General features: G+C 33.9%; 1 protein-coding gene and 2 pseudogenes across 2 annotated transcripts; all 3 read left to right on the forward strand.

Moving 5' to 3' along the window:
* Nucleotides 1-673: 673 nt before the first annotated feature.
* LOC147407333 (putative glucan endo-1,3-beta-glucosidase GVI pseudogene) lies at nucleotides 674-1740 on the forward strand (annotated as a pseudogene).
* Nucleotides 1741-3479: 1739 nt separating this feature from the next.
* On the forward strand, nucleotides 3480-15759 carry LOC147407334 (succinate dehydrogenase [ubiquinone] flavoprotein subunit, mitochondrial-like; annotated as a pseudogene). Its single transcript, XR_015176764.1, has 11 exons — nucleotides 3480-3687; nucleotides 3935-6285; nucleotides 7892-8038; nucleotides 8131-8271; nucleotides 10705-10797; nucleotides 11106-11246; nucleotides 11509-11685; nucleotides 11791-12172; nucleotides 12833-12955; nucleotides 13065-13102; nucleotides 15453-15759. The product of XR_015176764.1 is annotated as a succinate dehydrogenase [ubiquinone] flavoprotein subunit, mitochondrial-like (transcript).
* LOC147407335 (succinate dehydrogenase [ubiquinone] flavoprotein subunit, mitochondrial-like) lies at nucleotides 11153-12945 on the forward strand. The gene is made up of 5 exons (XM_086432602.1): nucleotides 11153-11230; nucleotides 11509-11685; nucleotides 11791-11944; nucleotides 12122-12172; nucleotides 12833-12945. Exons 1-5 carry the CDS (start codon nucleotides 11153-11155, stop codon nucleotides 12943-12945), a joined length of 573 nt encoding a protein of 190 aa, XP_086288728.1.
* Nucleotides 15760-19008: the final 3249 nt, after the last annotated feature.

Genomic DNA, 19008 nt, shown 5'->3' on the forward strand with positions numbered 1-19008 from the left:
AAATCTCGGATTGATTTTCTTGTGAGTAAAAAATCTCTCATATCCATCAAAAGAAAAACAAATAAGAGTTCCACAGCTCACAAAAGAGACCTGAATTCGTTATCTATCCAATTCCATAAAACACTAATCTCATCAATTAATAGCAAAGATGGTCCAATAATACAAATAGATCCATCAAATATGCATTTAATTGAGAAAAGATAGTGTATCCTTCCTATTTCAAGCATTCTCTCGGAGTGCATATGTTTTTTCCTCCACAAAAATCAATGTGACGCATGAGAAGCTTTAAACAAACCCTTTAAATGCAAAATCCATATTGATTCTTAGAAGTAGCAAAATTCTGTCTATAAAGCCCTATTTCTCATTCTCACTTCACCACTGTTAGTATTAGAGGTTTAGAAAGAACACAAGTGTTGCAAAATGAGGAGCTTTGTTTCAGTCAAAGGGTTATTGCTTTGTGCTGTGGCACTTTTCATTGCTAAATACAACACATTAACAGGCATGTTTTATTATTTCCTTTGTTTTGGATTTATTTATTTTTTAAATCTTTTTTCTACTTAATTCATTATACTTGGTATTGTCGTCATTGGTATGTACTTGGTCAAATATATGATTTAAGATGGACTCAAAATTATGAAACAAGATTCATGATCAAAATTTTATTCTATTTTTAATGTTTTCGATTTTAATTTATTCAGAAGCTCTGGAAATTGGTGTAAATTATGGTATGGTGAGTAACAATCTCCCAAACCCTGACCAAGTGGTAGCCCTCTTCAAATCAAGAAACATTCAAAGGATTCGCCTCTTCGACCCGAATCCAGATGCCCTGAAAGCTCTAGAAGGTTCTGAAATTCAAATCATCCTTGGAACACGCAATGAAGATATCCCAAAACTTGGGACTGACCCATCCTTTGCGACATCATGGATCAACACAAATGTGCTTCCACATGCTTCCACCATACACTTCAGATGCATATCGATAGGTAATGAAGTAATTCCCGGTGATTTGGCAACATATGTTCTTCCAGCAATGCAAAACATTGACACCGCTCTGAAAGCTGCCAGTATTGCAATCCCCGTTAGTACTGCGGTCCCCATGCAAGTGTTAGGTGTGTCATATCCACCTTCTCAAGGGGCATTTTCGAAAACCATGGAAGCCATCATGGGACCTATCACAACGTTCTTAGCAAACAATGGGTATCCATTGCTCACCAATTTGTATCCCTACTTTGCCCACACTAGTGACCCTACAAATATACCATTGGACTATGCCATCTTCGAGGCCAAAACTGTGGTTGTAAAGGATGGTTCATTTGGGTATCAGAATCTCTTGGATGCTATGCTGGATTCGATGTATTCAGCATTAGAAAAGGTGGGTGGACCAAAAGTTGACATTATCATATCAGAGACAGGATGGCCTTCAGCGGGAAATGGTGACATAGCAAGTGTACCCAACGCTCAAGCTTATAACAACAACCTGATAGCTCATCTTGCAGACACACCTGGGACACCGAAGAGACCTGGCAAGGAAATAGAGACTTATGTGTTTGCCATGTTCAATGAGAACCTTAAGCCTGCAGGCACCGAGGCAAACTTTGGGCTCTACCACCCCGACATGACTGAGGTCTATCATGTTAATTTTAGCCCTTAAAACTGATATATGGGTTAAAGCACCCTGAAGTTGTTTTAGTTTCTGTGCCATTGTAAATAGAAGTATGCTATATGAAGTATGAGCTATGTATGAACCAATCCAGAATGAATTAATAGGTATTTCACTCAAAGACTGATAAATTTGGAGGTCCAACTCAAAATCAATTGGCAATGAGTGGAGAGGCCCAGGAGCTTATAAGGAGAGAGACAAGGCAATGAGTGTCCGATATGAGACTAAGCTCAACAAAGAATGCATTATTAATTTATCAGTAAAAGTTTTGAGTTAACAAGGGGGCCATTGGCCCCTTGCCCGAAAGGTTGGGATTCAGAGCCTTTAAAGAAAATTTCCCAAGGTTATTTCCATAATTTCATTATTATTATTATATAAAACACTAGCTACCTTTCATGGGGTATACAGTTTTCATTATTCAATGAAAGAGTGGAATCTGTAACAAGAGTTCCCTTCATATATGGGTGGAATCGGTGTGATCTGTGAACCACGTATATCTCTGTGATTGCATCTTGTAAAATTTTTGTTCTCCATTGCTTCAGTTTTTTCTTAGCCTCGAGAGGCCAACAACAAGGTAGTAGTTGCTGCAGGTAGAGGAAGTATTAATGCACCAGTAATGCAATCTAATCTTCAAAATGGCTTCAGCCAGCTTTCTAATATTCACCATTGGTTACTTCACCTTATACACTAAAATAATGTGAAAAAGCCACCACAATTGATGTCGACAACGACACCACTCACCCACGGAAGTAGCAACCTGTGTTCACTTTCCCACACCATTGATCACTTTGTTTTTTTACTCAAATTCCAAGTCTCATTTTCATGTACGTGGTTTATTCTTCATAGTAGACCCATGAATTTATGTTCAATGATCTATTCTTTTGGTAATCATAAATTCATAATATGACCTGTTTTGGATGATTTACCAAAACATAGCTGGAAAATCATGAAATTCACATTTCAGCATATTCCTCACTTTTTCTGAAATGGTAAATTGTTATTTGAGAAATTAAAATGTTTTACTTAAAGCAAGGAAATTCGCATTTCGCCATGCTATTTTACAAGATAGAACTTTTTTTTTCTTTTTTAACCGTAACGGACTCCCCCTCTGACATACTCCCCACTACTCTCTTGACATGTCAGTGCATAAAACCATAGATTTTCTCGGGAGATGCAATTGTAGATCCACATAAATATATGCAGTTGTGTATCCCGAGAAAATTTATGATTCTATGCCCATGTTAAGGAGAGTAAAAATAATAATAATAACAATTCATTTGTTTCTCAAGAAAAAAAATATATATGATTCTATGCACATGCCACATTAAGAGCGTAGAGGAGGAGTTAATTTATTATTTTTTGACTCCCCATACTCTCCTGACGTGGCATGTGTTAGAACCATAGTTTTCTCCGTGGCATGTAGTTATGTATTCTGAGAAAAAATTTATGATTCTAGAACATGACACGTCATGAGATTATGGGAGAGTTAGAAAATCACGACTATTCAAAAATTATGATTCTTTGCCCACTACCACGTCAACATAAAGTAAAATGACATATGAGTGTTAGATTTCTAATTGGAAAGTCTTCATTGGATCAATACTTAAGACTGATGTGACACAAACATGGAATCATGGATCATTTTCCTTGGATTACACAACTGAACATATTCTTCACTCGGTCAATTCTAGGCTGGCATGGAAGATGTGAAATTGTGTATCTCAAGGAAAAAGATTCATGATTTCGGATCTTACCCCGTCATCTAAGTATTGACCGAGTGAACACTTTTTATTATTCATAACGTACACCATTTCCTCGGACCTTAGCATCAACTAATCAATTACAACTATAACCAACCAGACAACAAACAAACGGAAAAAAAAGAAAGAGAGAAACAAAGATTTGGAGACATTGAGATGTGGCGCTGCGTTTCTCGTGGAGTAGCTCTTTCTTCTTCGTCTACGAAGAGATTGATCTCAATCGAACCTCTTAAACCCCACTTTTCAAGATTACTCTCCACTAATTCAGTACGAAAACATTCTAATTCTTTCCCTCCGAAACTCATTCAATGATATCTCTCTACGTTATAAATAACCCTTCTTAAATCGATGTTCTCATCCAATTTCCATTCAAATTCATGTTATCGCCTACATTTTTCAATTTGGTTTTTTTTTTTTTCCCATTTTTTGTTCAAGAACTAGGGTTTAAAGTTCAGTTTTTTAATTACTTTCGTTGATTTTTTTGTGATAATTTTGGGTAATTTGATCGTAACAGACTGGGGGACGATCTTCTTATACAATCTTCGATCACGCTTATGATGCAGTCGTCGTGGGAGCAGGCGGAGCTGGGCTCAAAGCTGCCATTGGACTCTCTGAGCATGGATTCAACACTGTTTGTATTACCAAACTTTTCCCTACTCGTTCACATACTCTGTCGCTGCTCAGGTAAGAGAACAATTTTAGGGTTTTGGAGTTTTTCGTTTCAGCAGTCTTCGGATGGTGTTAGGCTTTGTAAACTCTATTTGTTATTCCAATTGGTGTATTTGTTGTTCCACATTGTGATTGATCTCAAATATTTGTTGTTCCAATTGGTCTCCCTTGTAGATGGGCTGATGAAGTTTTGAATTTGTTATATGATCATCAACCTGGACTATCCAGATGTTAGATCAGCTCTTCGATTAGACATTGCATGAATTTCGTGCTTTTTAAACACTTGTAACTATCTAATCGACTGGATTATTTTTTTGTTTCCGTGTGGTGTGATAATTTGGCTGTAACTAAGCCATGGTGTGCCCTAATAGTTGGATGATCTAGATTGTTGACCATGAGGATGTTGAGATGGATTAGTGTAAACACTTAAGATAAAATTAGAAATGATCACATTTGTAGAGTTGTAAGAGTAACTTTAATTGGTGATAACCTAAGAGAAAGTCAATTGATAATGTTTGGTTATGGAGAAGAGGAATAGTGTCTTTGAAGGGAAAGAACAATCTTTTCAATAAGCCATTATTTCTTGTCTTTTTTAATTTTTTGGGTGCCTTGTGAAACAAGGTTTTTATGGAATCGAAAGGTGTTTTCTTCGAAGATGTTTTGTCTAGGTGGGAGTTACTTTGTAAGTTGAGAGTAAGATTTTTTGCTTTGTGCTCTTTAAGGTCGTGAGATTGAGTCTCCCCACTCGCGACTTAACCCGATGCTCCCGTTTTTAGTGATTGGGCATATCCATAGGGATTAGTTCCACTTCCAAAGGGGATGGGGACACCCTGTCGCATAAAACAAAAGGAAAAAAATTATAGTCACCAAGTCGAGGTTCGAGAACAAGTCGGCAAGGGGAAATTTTCGGAAAGATCGGGAAAAAAATCAGAAATCGGGCTAGGGTTAAGTTTGTGTAATTGTTCATACTAGGAGGTTTTCTTATATTAAACCACAATAATAAATTACCAATCACCCCCCCCCCCCCCACACACACACACGCACACATAGATATCATCCTTGCATCCACAAGTACACAACACCATTCAAGATTTAAAAATATTCAATGTCGTCCTCATTTGCATCCTCATTATTTAATGCTTCATCAATACAATGATCACCATCATCTTTATCAAGGTCATCCTCTCTTACTTGTGCTTTAATTTCATCTTTTGTTTTAATCTAATTTAATCGCAAAGTTAGCAATTTAACCATGATGTTCGTAAAAGTCATGATTTATTGAAAAGCTGTGATTAAATCGATGAAGGAAAAAAGTCACAATTAATTGCGACTTTTTCAACAAGTCGGAGAATTTGGTGACTATGCTTGTATTTTGATGATAAAAGACCATATTTAAAATGACAAGTTTGGAGGTATCCTCATTATTTAATGCTTCATCAATTCAATGGTCACCATCGTCTTCATCAAGGTCATCTTCTCTTACTTGTGCTTCAATTTCATCTTTTGTTTTAATCTGATTTAATGCAAAGTTCACAACTTATTCATGATGTTCGTAAAAGTCATGATTTATTGAAAAAGTTTTGATTAAATCGATGAAGGAAAAAAGTCACGATTTAATCGCGACTTTTTCAATAAGTCGGAGAATTTAGTGACTATGCTTGTTATTTTGATGATAAAAGACCATATTTATAGTGTTAAACTCAAGCAAGTATTTTTGCATGTAAAGATGTGTACTTTTTTTCTTTTAATCAATCGCAACTATCATATAATGACTGTTTATACCATTAAGGTTTTTGACATCTACTTGGTTTTAGCTTACTAGTGACTCTGGATTTCCTAAAAGCAGCTCCATAAATTGACAGGTGCATTAGAATGCAATATCATGCATTGAAAGAGATTCAGATACAAAAAACTTGTCTCGTTCTGTCACCATTTTTCATTTAAAATATCATCCACCATGTTGTCTGGCTGTTCTGAAATAGTACTAGTTGCATCTAACACCTGTTGCAGAATTGGCTCAAGTACGATCTTTTAGAAGTTTATTACTTTATATTCTATTGTTACTGACTTGTATCTATTATTAATTTGTCCTGGTGGATCCCCATGCAGGGTGGTATTAATGCAGCATTAGGAAATATGACTGAAGATGACTGGGGTGGCACATGTATGATACAGTAAAAGGAAGTGATTAGTTAGGTACAGTATTTGTTTAAACTAATCACTTTTTTTAACTCCAAATTTTGGCCATGTTAATAAAGCTTTATTATTATATATAAATGAATTATTGAAGGAGTGTTCTTTGTATCAGTTTCTTTCAAATCTTTGCTAAGTTAAATTCAAGGGTATCTAGTTCAGTGTTTTTAAAGGGGTGTGAGGTGCATGCTTCGAGGCACATATTAGGGTGTGGCTCACTAAAAGCACTACACGAACAATCGTAGAAACAGCTGACACAAACGCCTTACACATTAATTTTTCTACTCCTTTACCTATTTTTTATTGCTATATATTAGTCATATTTTCTGATTTTCCCCACTTTTTTGTTGTCTTCTTTTGTTCTCTTATTCTATTTATTTGTTATTGTTGACATGCAACATAATTGGAGTATTTAGAAACAAATTTAAATTATAAAATAGTAATATATGCGAAGGAAGTTGATGAATTGATTTGATCCATAAACAGATTTGTCTAGTTGTTAGAATTATGTGGAGAAAGTTATTGAAAACCTGTATGTAGTTTATTTTGGCTATAAACATAAAATAGTCATTTACTACACAAGTTGTCAACTATTCAAATATAAAATATTTATTTGTTGTTGAAATATAACATAGGTATTTACTGTTAATGTAGTGGAATAGAACTTGGAATTTAATTATGCGGATTTAAAACTTATAATTTGTGAGCATGTGATACTCTAACACTTCTATTTTCTAATTTTTTTCCCTTACATAGGTATTATATTATTTATTTAAAAACCCCATGCATGTGAGGTTACACATTATGCACCAAGATTTACGCTTCAATACTTGGCCAGTTGAGCGCTTTGCTTCACCCCTCAATGTCTAAAACATTATAATTCATCTGTTGTATGTTTGGATTAGGGGTGCAACTTGGTCCGGTTCAAACTGAGAACCAAACCAAACCGATAGCTTTGGAGTGGTTTGGTTCGGTTTGGAACAAGTTGAGGTCGGTTCCAGGTTATGAAAATGGAGAACCGATCAATTTGGTTTGGTTCTCGGATCAAGCTTGTATAGAACCGAACCAAACCGAGAACTGAATCCTTATGCAATAAATAAATATATATGTATATAATAATTATTATGAATTATTTTAGGAGTTCAGATATAGATTAATGATCTTTTATGGTTAAACTAATGACTTTTTATGAATAAATTAGTAGTTTATTGTATGAAAATTTATGTTTATTATATGTTTATTTTTTCATTATAAAATATTATTTATAATTTATAGAATATTGGCAACCCATAGAACCAAACCGACTTTAGTTTGGTTTGGGTTGGTTTGGTTCTGGTTCTTATTTAGTGGAACCAACCTATGTCGGTTTGGTTCCAATTTGACCTCAAACCAAACCAAGTTGCAACCCTAGTTTGGATTGCTTCGATGCATTTGTCTTTTTTTCTTTAAGTGTCTATCAATACAATAACAGGCTATTTTATTTAATGGGCTGTGTTACATCTCCCTCGGCTTTTTGTTTTTATTTTTCCTCTGTCATTCAAAATCCATTAGTACATTTGTGGAGGCCTCTCTTGTTTCTCAATGTGCAAGCTGTGTTGAATTTTTGTAGGTGATCAGGATGCTATCCAATACATGTGTAGAGAGGCACCTAAAGCTGCAATAGAGCTTGAGTATTATGGATTACCATTTTCTCGAATGGAAGATGGAAAAATATATCAGCATTCATTTGGTGGTCAAATCTTGGATTTCAGTAAAGGTATTAAAATGCAGATTCATTACAGGATTTTTCCTCTATATGATTTATCTGTAACTTTTCTGAGTTTAGCTTCTTCTATGTTTGTGGTACAGGTGGACAGGCCTACTGTTGTGCATGTGCTGCTGATCAAATTGGTCATGCTTTGCTGCACACTCTATACGGTCAAGCAATGAAACACAATACACAGTTCTTTGCGGAATATTTTTCTTTTGAGCTTATCATGGATAATAGTGGTAAGTTACAGCATAATTTTCCTAGCTTCTTATACCAATTAATATATTTCGGTTTTCTTTTCCACAGATTTTACCTTTGTTATTTAATTATTGTCTATGCTAGCTTACCAATGGTGATGGGGACATCAACTCTTAAAGAGTAGATTTTAGTTTTTATTTAGATTTCTGTTTTAGAGCTTTATTTTAGTGTTTAGATTGAGTATTTGATGTTATTTTCATGTTTTATTAACCTATGGTGTTAGTATAAGTGTTTAAGGGGAATTTGGTAACTTTATATTGATTTTTTTAATGAGTTTTCGTAGACTGAAAATTGAAGGGAAATAAAGTTACAGGATTGGGACATAGATGGTATTTCTGCTTTTGTTTTATTTAAGTTAGTTTAAGCTTATTTACAATTGTTGGATCTCTTTGTTTTAATTGGATGGTTGAGATTAGATTTAGGGTTTAAAGAACATTATAAGAACTTGCTTCTTGCTGTAATTTTCAAAAATGATGAATAAAATTGAGATTGAAGTTTTAATATTCTCATTGATGGTGTGGTGTGAGGCGATTTTGGAGTGAGTCAAATATCTTTTTCTTCTTCTAATCTTTATTTTTCTTTATTTTTATTCTTTTAATTTTCTTGAAATCTGGAATTCTTGAATCCATCAAGAATTTCTTGATTTTCTTTTAATCTTTTATTCTTGATTTTCTTGATTCTTGATTCTTGAAACCTACAAACCCCATTTGGTTTTTCCATTTAATCATTCCCCACTTTCTTTAACTCTTACTTCATTAATCTCTTAAACCAAATCAAATTCTAATTTTCTTACCAAAATCTATACTCAAATACCTTAAATTCCCAATTTTCTTACCAAAATCAAATTCCATTTCTTACATTGAGATTGTGGTCATACTTGCCCAAAATCCAAAAATCAAATTCCATTTTCTTATCTCCCCTAATCCAAATACCCTCAATTTTGTAATTTCAAAATGTTATAATTGGAAACTTTTGCAATTGTCGCCCAAATCCTTAATCCTTAACCCAATCCTCAACCAGATTTCCCTAAATCCCAAATTTTTCCAAAATCAAATTCCATTTTCTTATCTCCCCTCATCATTCTACATCAGATGGTTTTCTTGATTCGCTTGAAAATCCCTAATGAATGCCTTTTGAAGTTTGTATGATGCCTCTTTTCAACAAGTTTGGAGATTATGAGACGATCTTATAACAAGTCACTACAAGATGCATCACATTTACAAAATACTAAAGAAATGGGTTTTGCCAAGCATTTAGCCTCTTCTTACCCATCTATGCAAAATATCATTTTCAAATCATTGTTATAGCTACTGATCAAAAAATAATAATAATAATAATTGTTATAGCATATTTTAATTATTGTAAATGATACTCAGGTACCTACCTGCAATGTATTAAATTTCGATCTCGGTGTCTATTTTGGTTAGTCTGGAAATGGAAATATTTCGTGGAAATATTTCGATGAATGTGGAAATGAATACAATTTTTGGAAATAACAGAAATATTGATGAAATTTTCATTTACCCTGTAGGAAAAGATAAAATAGGCATTAAAACACATTCATTAAGTCATCAAAATACAATGAACTATCATATGGAGTGAGAAATTGAACATCAACAACATTTTGCTACACATATGCACAGTACTAAGAGGCTACCAGTGGAAATAACAATAATAATGTTGCATTAACTACATACAACTTAATATATAAGACATTAATATGAGGAAACTATTAAGTATTGTATTCATGTGTAATTATATTTCTTTTATTTTTTGAATTAGTATGAATAAATTGCTAATGTATCCGACTAATTGGAACATGGTTTATTGTATGCGTGCTTAAGTAAACGTACTAATATGCTTCGAATTCATTAAAATAAAATGATATATATAACTAACTAATCATAATTCATTTATAATATTGGATGAATGTTCTATGCAATTTTTATTAGTAAATACTATATGTAATTTACAAGTTCTTCCTAAAAGCAATTATAAGTTTTTTTCAAAAAAGAAAATATTTCAGTCAAAATTTACTTTTCATCGACATATTTCCACCGAAATATTGCATTTTTATACCTAAAAAATGATAATTTCAGCCGAAATTCACTTTTCATCGAAATAGTTCACAAAATGAATAGTGATTTCCACTGAAATATATACAAAATGAAATTGTCGGTTAAATGTTGTGTCGGAACTTGTGGAAATGGAAATATTTCATGGAAATATGTTGAAATTTAATACTATGGGTACCTACCAAGGAGTAATTGCACTAAATATGGACGGAACTCTACATCGGTTCCATGCTGCTTCAACTATTTTGGCTAAGGGCCACCCATCTTTGTTTATATACTGCTTCATCCTAATAATTTTACCTTGGTACTAATTTCTTCTCTATTTGATGCTTCTTTTAGGGTTATGGTAGAACATACTTTTCTGCAACCCCAGCTCATACATGTACTAGAGATGGCAATGCCATGGTCGCACATGCTGGGCTACCCTTTCAGGTTTCTGTCTTGTTATCACAATGCAAAATTTCTTTACCTTCCTACCATCTATTGTTGAGTTCTTCTTGGTGAACTTTTTTTTTTTATTCTTTTTTATTTTTATTTTTTCTTATTTAGAATTGGAGAATTAGATTTGTGGTTCCAACCTCAAATACCTGGGATAAGGCATTTAAGGATGATGATTCTTGAACTTCATTAGTTTTCTATTTTATGATTAAAATACAACTTCGACCTGATACCACAATGCTCATGTTCAAATTGAATTTCTTTTACAGTATGTTCATTCTTAGTTTCTATGTAACTTGTAGGATCTCGTGGAGGAGGTATCCTTAGGAACAGTCAAGGCGAACGATTTATGGAACAATATGCCCCAACTGTGAAGGATCTTGCATCAAGAGATGTTGTTTTGAGATCTATGACCATGGAAATTCGAGTAGGTCATGGTGTAGGTATGTTTTCTCCATGATCAATATTCTCGTTATATTTGCTTACATCACATGGTTGTCTGCACCATGCCAAATAAAAATTTGTTAAACTAAATGGGGAGCCTCCTATTGTTTGATTATAGTTTTATTTATATTAGGACCTACATCCAAGTACAGTGTTGTACCAGAAATTCTCTTTTGGGATTTCCTACTTGTGTGAATGCTTGTGTCCTTATCTTGCTTCATGTTTCTACTTTCTAGTAATTTGAATTTTGATTGTCTACAGGACCACCTCTATCTCCACTTGAATCACTTACCCCCAGATGTACTGAAGGAAAGAGTTCCTGGCATCTCTGAGACCGCTGCCATTTTTGCAGGTGTCGATGTTACTAAGGAACCCATTCATGTGTTACCTACTGTTCACTATAATATGGGAGGAATCCCCACAAATTACCAAGGACAGGTAAGACTGAACTAACATGCTATTTAAGATGATACCGAGGCTTTGATTCTGTTGTTTCGATCCATATTTGCGGTTTCAATCCTTGTTATGCATGCTGCCCCTTAGGTAGTTCACGTCAAAGGGGATAATTCAGATGTTCCTGGACTAATGGCTGCTGGGGAGGCAGCATGTGCATCAGTTCATGGTGCAAATTCCTTGCTCGACATAGTTGTTTTTGGTCGAGCTTGTGCAAATAGGGTTTCAGAGATCCAGAAGCCAGGCAAGTTTTTTTTCCAAATCCATTCCATATAGCATAACTCAACTAAGCGTCTTTTAGGAGAGAAGCAAAAACCTTCGGAAAGTGATGCTGGGGAGAAGACCATCACATGGCTGGATAAATTTAGGATCTGAAATGGTTCATTGCCAACTTCAAAGATCCACCTGAATGTGCAAACAGTGATGCAAAATAATGCTGCTGTTTTCCGTACGCAGGAGACATTAGAAGAAGGTAACAAAGACACATTTCTCATCTCCTTCGATTAATTTATTTATAACTTCATGTGATGGATTAAACAAAACTAAATTTTAACATCAATTATTAAAAAAAATTAAAAAAAAATTTTAACATTACATTATCCTTTTCTCTTGGAACATGGTTCTCTCTATTACTGTTTTGCAGTTGAATATCAGACTTTGGAGTAATATGATTGCTCTTGTCCTTGTCATCAGGTCTTTTGCTCACCACAAGGGTGGATTTACAGTGTGGGATGTGGGGGCACTTGCCCCCGCAATAATTTTCAAAGTCTATGGATTAGTGAGCTATTGCGACAAATTTTAGCGGCAGATAAAAAAATCTGCCACTATTGCCCCCACAAAAAAAAAAAAAATTCTAGGTGCCCCCACAACTATTTTTTTTTTTTTTTTCACTCTTAGTTGTTCCCACAAAAAAATTTCTACTCTTGATTGCCCCCACATGGACAAAATCCTCCCCTTCTCTGTAGGAAGCTAGTTAATTAACAAACCATGGGAGAGCTTTCATGATGTTAAGCTTCAGGATCAGAGTCTAATATGCTAAACTATTTGTTTCTATTGTTGATGATACCGTAATTCACAAAATATCCATCTTCAATGGACCAGTTTTTTTTTACATTTTTTCGTTTTTTGGCAGGGACTCTTGACTTGATGGAGACTGTAGAATTGGAAAACCTTTTGATAAATGCATGTATCACCATGCATTCAGCTGAGGCTAAAAAGGAGAGCAGAGGGAGCACATGCCCATGAAGATTTTACTGTCAGTTCATGTTCTCTTCAAGTTGATCGTTTACCTTGTAAACTTATCTTTCATTGGTCATACTAAGTTCCTTTCTTTCTTTTCTTTTCTTTTTCTTGTCTTTTTGCAGAAAAGGGATGATGAGAACTGGATGAAGCACACTTTAGGGTGAGTCTTCTTTGTTTTCCTTTGTCTGATTCAGAAGGTCAGGGTTTGCAATAGTTATTATTGGAATTCATGTCTGATTAAAAATTGCTGCTGACCCCAAATCTTTGGGATAAGGCTTTATTGGAATTCATATCTGATTAAAAAGTGTCTGTATATGAGCTCGAGATATGATGTTTCACCACATGATTTTTTTCATAGGTATTGATAATAAGGGTTGATTTTGTTTATTGCAAGTTATTTGGTGGGTAATGAATTTGAAGTAGATGATTTAGATTACGTGAAAGTGGGACAATTAGATTACCCTAACCACTGGTACTAATGTATTCCTATACAAAGAAAAAGTCATGAGGTGCTCTATAGGATGATCTGAAGAATGACATCCAGTCCTGAAAAATTATGTTATCTTGGATGATCTATGTATGTCTTATTTTACCTGTACGCTTCAAGATAGATGTCATACCCATATGAGACTCCTCGTTTTTAAGTGGAAACTTTGTATCCGTGTAGTACTGATGCAAGATGAAGAGGGAAGATAAGAAAATGGAATTTGATTTTGGAAAAATAGGGGATTGGTTTAAGGATTTGGGTGACAATAGGAGAGATAAGAAAATGGAATTTGATTTAGGAAAAATAAGGGATTTAGGGTATTTGGGTATAGGGTAGATTTGGTTTAGGAAATTAATGTGTTGGAAATTTTATTTCTACAAACTTGTTTTGTAACTTGGGTGATTTTATAAATAAAATTTATTTTGATGGTCCAAAAAAATAAAGCTTTTTAGAAGGATTGAAATATTTGCTCAAAAGGGGTAAAGGTTGAAATTGGAAATTTGATTTGCAATCTAATTGGGTTTCCAAATACGATGGTTAAGTAGTTTCCATATTGATGGGAGAAGATATCTCTCCTAATTCTATGAAGGGCCGAATTAGGGGATGAATTGCTATTTAAGTGGAGCCGTCCCCACTTCACAAACAACAGACGAGCATTCTCTTAAGTTTCCCATCAACAAAGTCGTGTGTAGAGGCATGGGTAGTGTGCCACTGTTGGGGCTGTTCTTGTGTTGCAGATTGTTCATTGAAATCATTAGATTTCCACCATTGTTAATTGAATTGAAGAGCTTGAAGAATCAAGATCAAGCCAAGAAAGGGATTCATTATTCTTTATTGATCTACCCCTAATCTTCATAGATTGCTATAGGTATGTGTATTAAACTCTTTATTTTTGTTGATGAGATTCAGTTGAAGAAACAACAATTAAATGTGTTGGCTTAAGATCCATGATTTATTCGATACTGGACTAACATAATGAAGTAAGGGTCAAAGAAAGTGGGAAAGAATTAAAGGTAAAACAAAATGGGATTTGTAGGTTTCAAGAATCAAGAATAAAGAAAGGGGTTTCAAGATTCAAGAATTCAAGATTTCTTGAAAAATCAAGAAAACAAAAGTTTATGGGTTGGGTTCTAGAAAGGATTAGAGGGTTCTCGATGGTTTTTTAATTTCTCACAAATAAAAAAAGAAGATAGATGATAAGAAGAAGATTAAAGAAAAGAAAAAAAAAATATTTATTTTGGAATGACCCCAATGATTTCCATGACATCAACCATGTTAAATGCACTCAGATTCAAAGAAAACAGAAACTTCTTGTTTTTTTCATTCATCCTCTCTAAATTAACTTTAATACAATCTATAAATAAAGAAAATCAATCAAGAGTCCTAATAAAATTAAAATATTTAATTTCCGTAACTTTCTCTCTTCTAATTTACAAACCCTAATAAACTTAAATAGAAGACAAGGTAAAGTTACTAAACTACCCATAAATATTATACTAAGACCATGGGCTAATAAAACATGAAAATAAACCCTAAAAACATGAAATTAAAGTCCTAAAACATAAATCTAAATAAAAACTAAAATCTACTCTTCAAGATTTGATGTCCCCATTGGCGAAATAAAATTGTAGTAATTCTCATCATCATTTGCGTTCTGCATTAAGTACCCTCGTCTTGTCTGCTATGCAATGTATTTCAACTTTCTAAGTAGGAGATTTTCTAAGAAAGTCCGACCCACTCGTTTACATGCCAGGTGGATTCCTATGATGTTGCTAGACTGCCTCTTTAGTTTCTCTAACAGTAACATTGGATGCTAAATAAATGTAAAGGCCTCAGTTTCAAGTCTTAATGGAAACAGTTAGGCTTTTACCTTGAGAGACCATTGGTGTCTCAACAGGTGTTGTATGCAATGGTGGTGAAACCTTCTAATTACTGATTTCATTTGACTTGTATCGATTGCTTGTCTTCTTAATCCTTTATTTATTTATTTGTGACTGGAACCGATATTTACTTTGATCTGCAGATATTGGGAGAATGAGAAGGTCCGGCTAGATTATAGGTCAGTTCATATGGATACATTTGATGGTGAAGTTGAGACATTCCCTCCAAAAGCACGTGTGTATTGAATTTCATCCTCATAAACAATGGATAGGATCTCATGTGGATCACCCAAGTTCCCAATGACGTGTTGATATAATGATTGTAGCATACAGCGGAATGGTTGATCTGATAAGATGATCATTTAATATTTATTCCAATTTAAAATAAAAAGTTGGCGTTGCATTTACACTCTTGAATAAGCTCTTTGATCCCCTTGTGGACTTGTGCAATTGATTTTTTTGCGTTCAGCTATACCACAGTTATAAATACACATTATACTTCTATTATGTATAATAAGCTCTTTGATCGCCTTGTAAACTAGTGCAATTGATTTTTTTGCTTTCAGCTATACCACAGTTATAAATACACATTATACTTCTATTATATATATATATATATAAGTATAATCTATATGATGGAATGAAAGCATACCATAATTAGTTCACAGCTTTCATAATTGTTTTGATATTGTATGGTGGTAAAAAAAATTCTCTTGCAGACACTCTCTACAAGTTCATTGATCACAAACTTCTCCTTTACCTTATGACTCCTTATTCTCAAGATATTTGCATATGGATTATTGTCTTGGATGTCCCTCTTGTATGCTTTAGACTTCGCACCATATTTAGTGCTCCCATTAGTAGAATAGAATTTCAACTTGTTAAGATCCTCATATGTTTTGAAAATCATTTTTTTTTTTTTAGAGTCGTGCTGGATTAACATTGAAATTGACATCATTCCACACATTGGTGAGCACAGAACCATAGATGCTTCTCACTCGTATCTCAATGAAAAGTATTTTATGGTTTTGTACATGTCCATGTTAGCAATGTGTGAAACAATGCCAATTTCAATGTTACTTTGGAATTTTCCTTTTTATATATATATATTTTCAAATTATTGTCGAATGTGTTGTTACAGCATTATTAATTGAATCAGAAATATACCTGAGTGGGTGAAGGGGGGATAGAAAAAGCTTCTGGAGGCGTCGTGGCAGGATGTTATGTTCAGTATTATAGGCTTTCTGGATTGATAGTCTCGGGTTCTTGTGGCCTTTGGGATTCGTCTCCCATGTGATTACCTGGAATTAGTAAGGTCAGTTGTTTTTTTTTCCGTGTGAAGGTGAGATTCTTTCTGCTGTTGCTTCTTTGGACACACTGATGCTTCTGTTATTTTTAGACCCTTTTCTAGAACTTCTCTTACGGCTGTGGCATGATTGGAATATCTGCTTCTTTCTTGACATTTGCAACTTGTGTGTCTAACATGCTTCGCCATCCTCTGTAAACCATCGTTTCTCTTAGAATTTGAATTCTTCTACATTCCCTCGTTTTTCCTGTAAATCGGGTGGAATCCATTTTAACTTGGGTTGAAATGAGGCATGATGGGTGAAATTTAGATATATTCGTACCCAGTAATTTGGAAAGTTGACTTCTTTGAACTTGACAATAATCATTTGTAATTTCTTGGGCCCTCAGGGTGGGGTTTTCTTGCAACCTTAAATATGATAAAATGAAATAAATGCTATAATGGATCTCTAGCCTGCTATCTACATAAACAAACAAATAATTCGTAGCTTAATATGATTGTAGTCATTTTTTCAACTATATGAGGTGGGCCATCCCACCCAATGAAATATGGATTGATCTGATACAAAAAATCAAAAGTTGGGTAGCCTAATTTGGAAACATATGCTCCTAGAAGAGTTTAACACTATAGCAGATGTAGGCATCATGATAACAATCGTCGGATTTTAAAAAAACATTGTAATTAATTTGCAACTCATTCAATTTTAGTGTCTTCAAAGTCAGAATATATATCGAATCATAATGAGGTTCAAGTCGTTTAACATTGTTCCCTTTTACAATCTGTTTTTGGTAATTTTGCACTTAAGACCCTACTAGTTATCGTGGAAATCATTTGCAAATGCGAATGTTTAAATGATTTAGATTAATTAATGATTTCAATCACTCTATGGTGAGGATGATGATGATAATTACAACTTTTGACTAAATTTTTTTTTATAAAACCTTCATGATCTTTATTCACATTCTTTTGGTTCTTCCTCTTGTTCTTTTAAGACCTTCCACCTGATTATTTCATGTAATTGGGATTGTAAAATGACCTTTGTTGAAAATTTATCACTTATTAGATCTACTACTTCTTTTCAAATACATTCTTTTTTAATTTTATTTTTTCTTATCTTTCCACTTACATCCTCTCATCCCTGTTAAACTCAATTTGTTAATAAGATGTTACTTAACCATCTAACATTTACGAAGCACACAGTCTTATTATCATCTTACAAATTTTTTATCTTTTTATTTATTTATTGGTATGCATGTATAATACAATGCTCAAAAAGCACATCCACTTTTATCATGCAACTCTAATTTTATATTCAACATTCAATTCCGTAAGGTAGATTAATAGATACCCCATTAAATCTATAATGAGTCAAAAACTTCAAATATGATTCACTTGGCTGAATTTTCATAAAGATTTTTGAATGATCGGGCAAGTCATTTCGAACCTTGTATGATGAATGCTTCAGAGTGACTTTCTTGCTCAATTGTGTTTAGACCGAGATGACTTCTCTAAAAATAACTTATTTTTTCCTAAATGCCAGAACATTGATTTGTAAGTTGGTTTTAATTTAAAATGGAAAAGTCTGAAAGTTTTTGTCAAGATCTTGACAAAGATATCCATGCTTAATTAGATATTTTAATAAACTTTTAATATTAAACATTTTATTAGTGAAAATGTAGTTTTTCTAGTATGGGTTTTGAAATTAAATAGTTTTACATCACAATCACTTAGGGACCAAATTCAATAATTTGGGCCAACTGGTTGTTTTTTATTTATTTGTTTGGCCCTAAATAAACCTTATTTGATCTGTCAAAGGTACAGTGTCTACCACCAACACCATCTCTCTTCAACCCAAAACCGCTCTTTAGTCTGCTAATAAGTCTTTGATGTAGACATGTCCGCTCATTATATCTTTGACTATAATAAGTCATCTTTATAATTATAAAAAAAAAATGTAATCTAGGTGGCCTTGTCAGGCATTCTATCCTGTTGAGACAGGTTCTCTTTCTATGTTAGATGCTGACATGGAAAATCTCCACCCATAATGCACAACAATCTGGATCTCGCACGTGTGTAAGTGTGCCCACACTTATCTCCTTTCATTTATACATCATCTGCATCCCAGCCACATCAGCTGCCATGTACCCTTGTGGGGTAGAGATCTGATTGTCAAATTGGATCTTAATCCTTATGAGTTTATTATGAGTTCTGACTCGAAAATTTTCACTCAGTCTCTACTCGAATGCCGTAACAAGGGCACAGAATCATAAATCTTTTTCTTCGAGATACACAAGAAAACAATCAATAGTTTTGTGCCCTTATCACATTATCTAAGTACAGACTGAATGTAAATTTTCGAGTTAGAAAATTATTTGTGTTTTATTATTAAAGAC

Source organism: Akebia trifoliata, chromosome 3 (genome assembly GCF_017979445.1).
Source record: "Akebia trifoliata isolate Shusen 1 chromosome 3, ASM1797944v1, whole genome shotgun sequence".
NCBI classification, from domain to species: Eukaryota; Viridiplantae; Streptophyta; class Magnoliopsida; order Ranunculales; family Lardizabalaceae; genus Akebia; species Akebia trifoliata.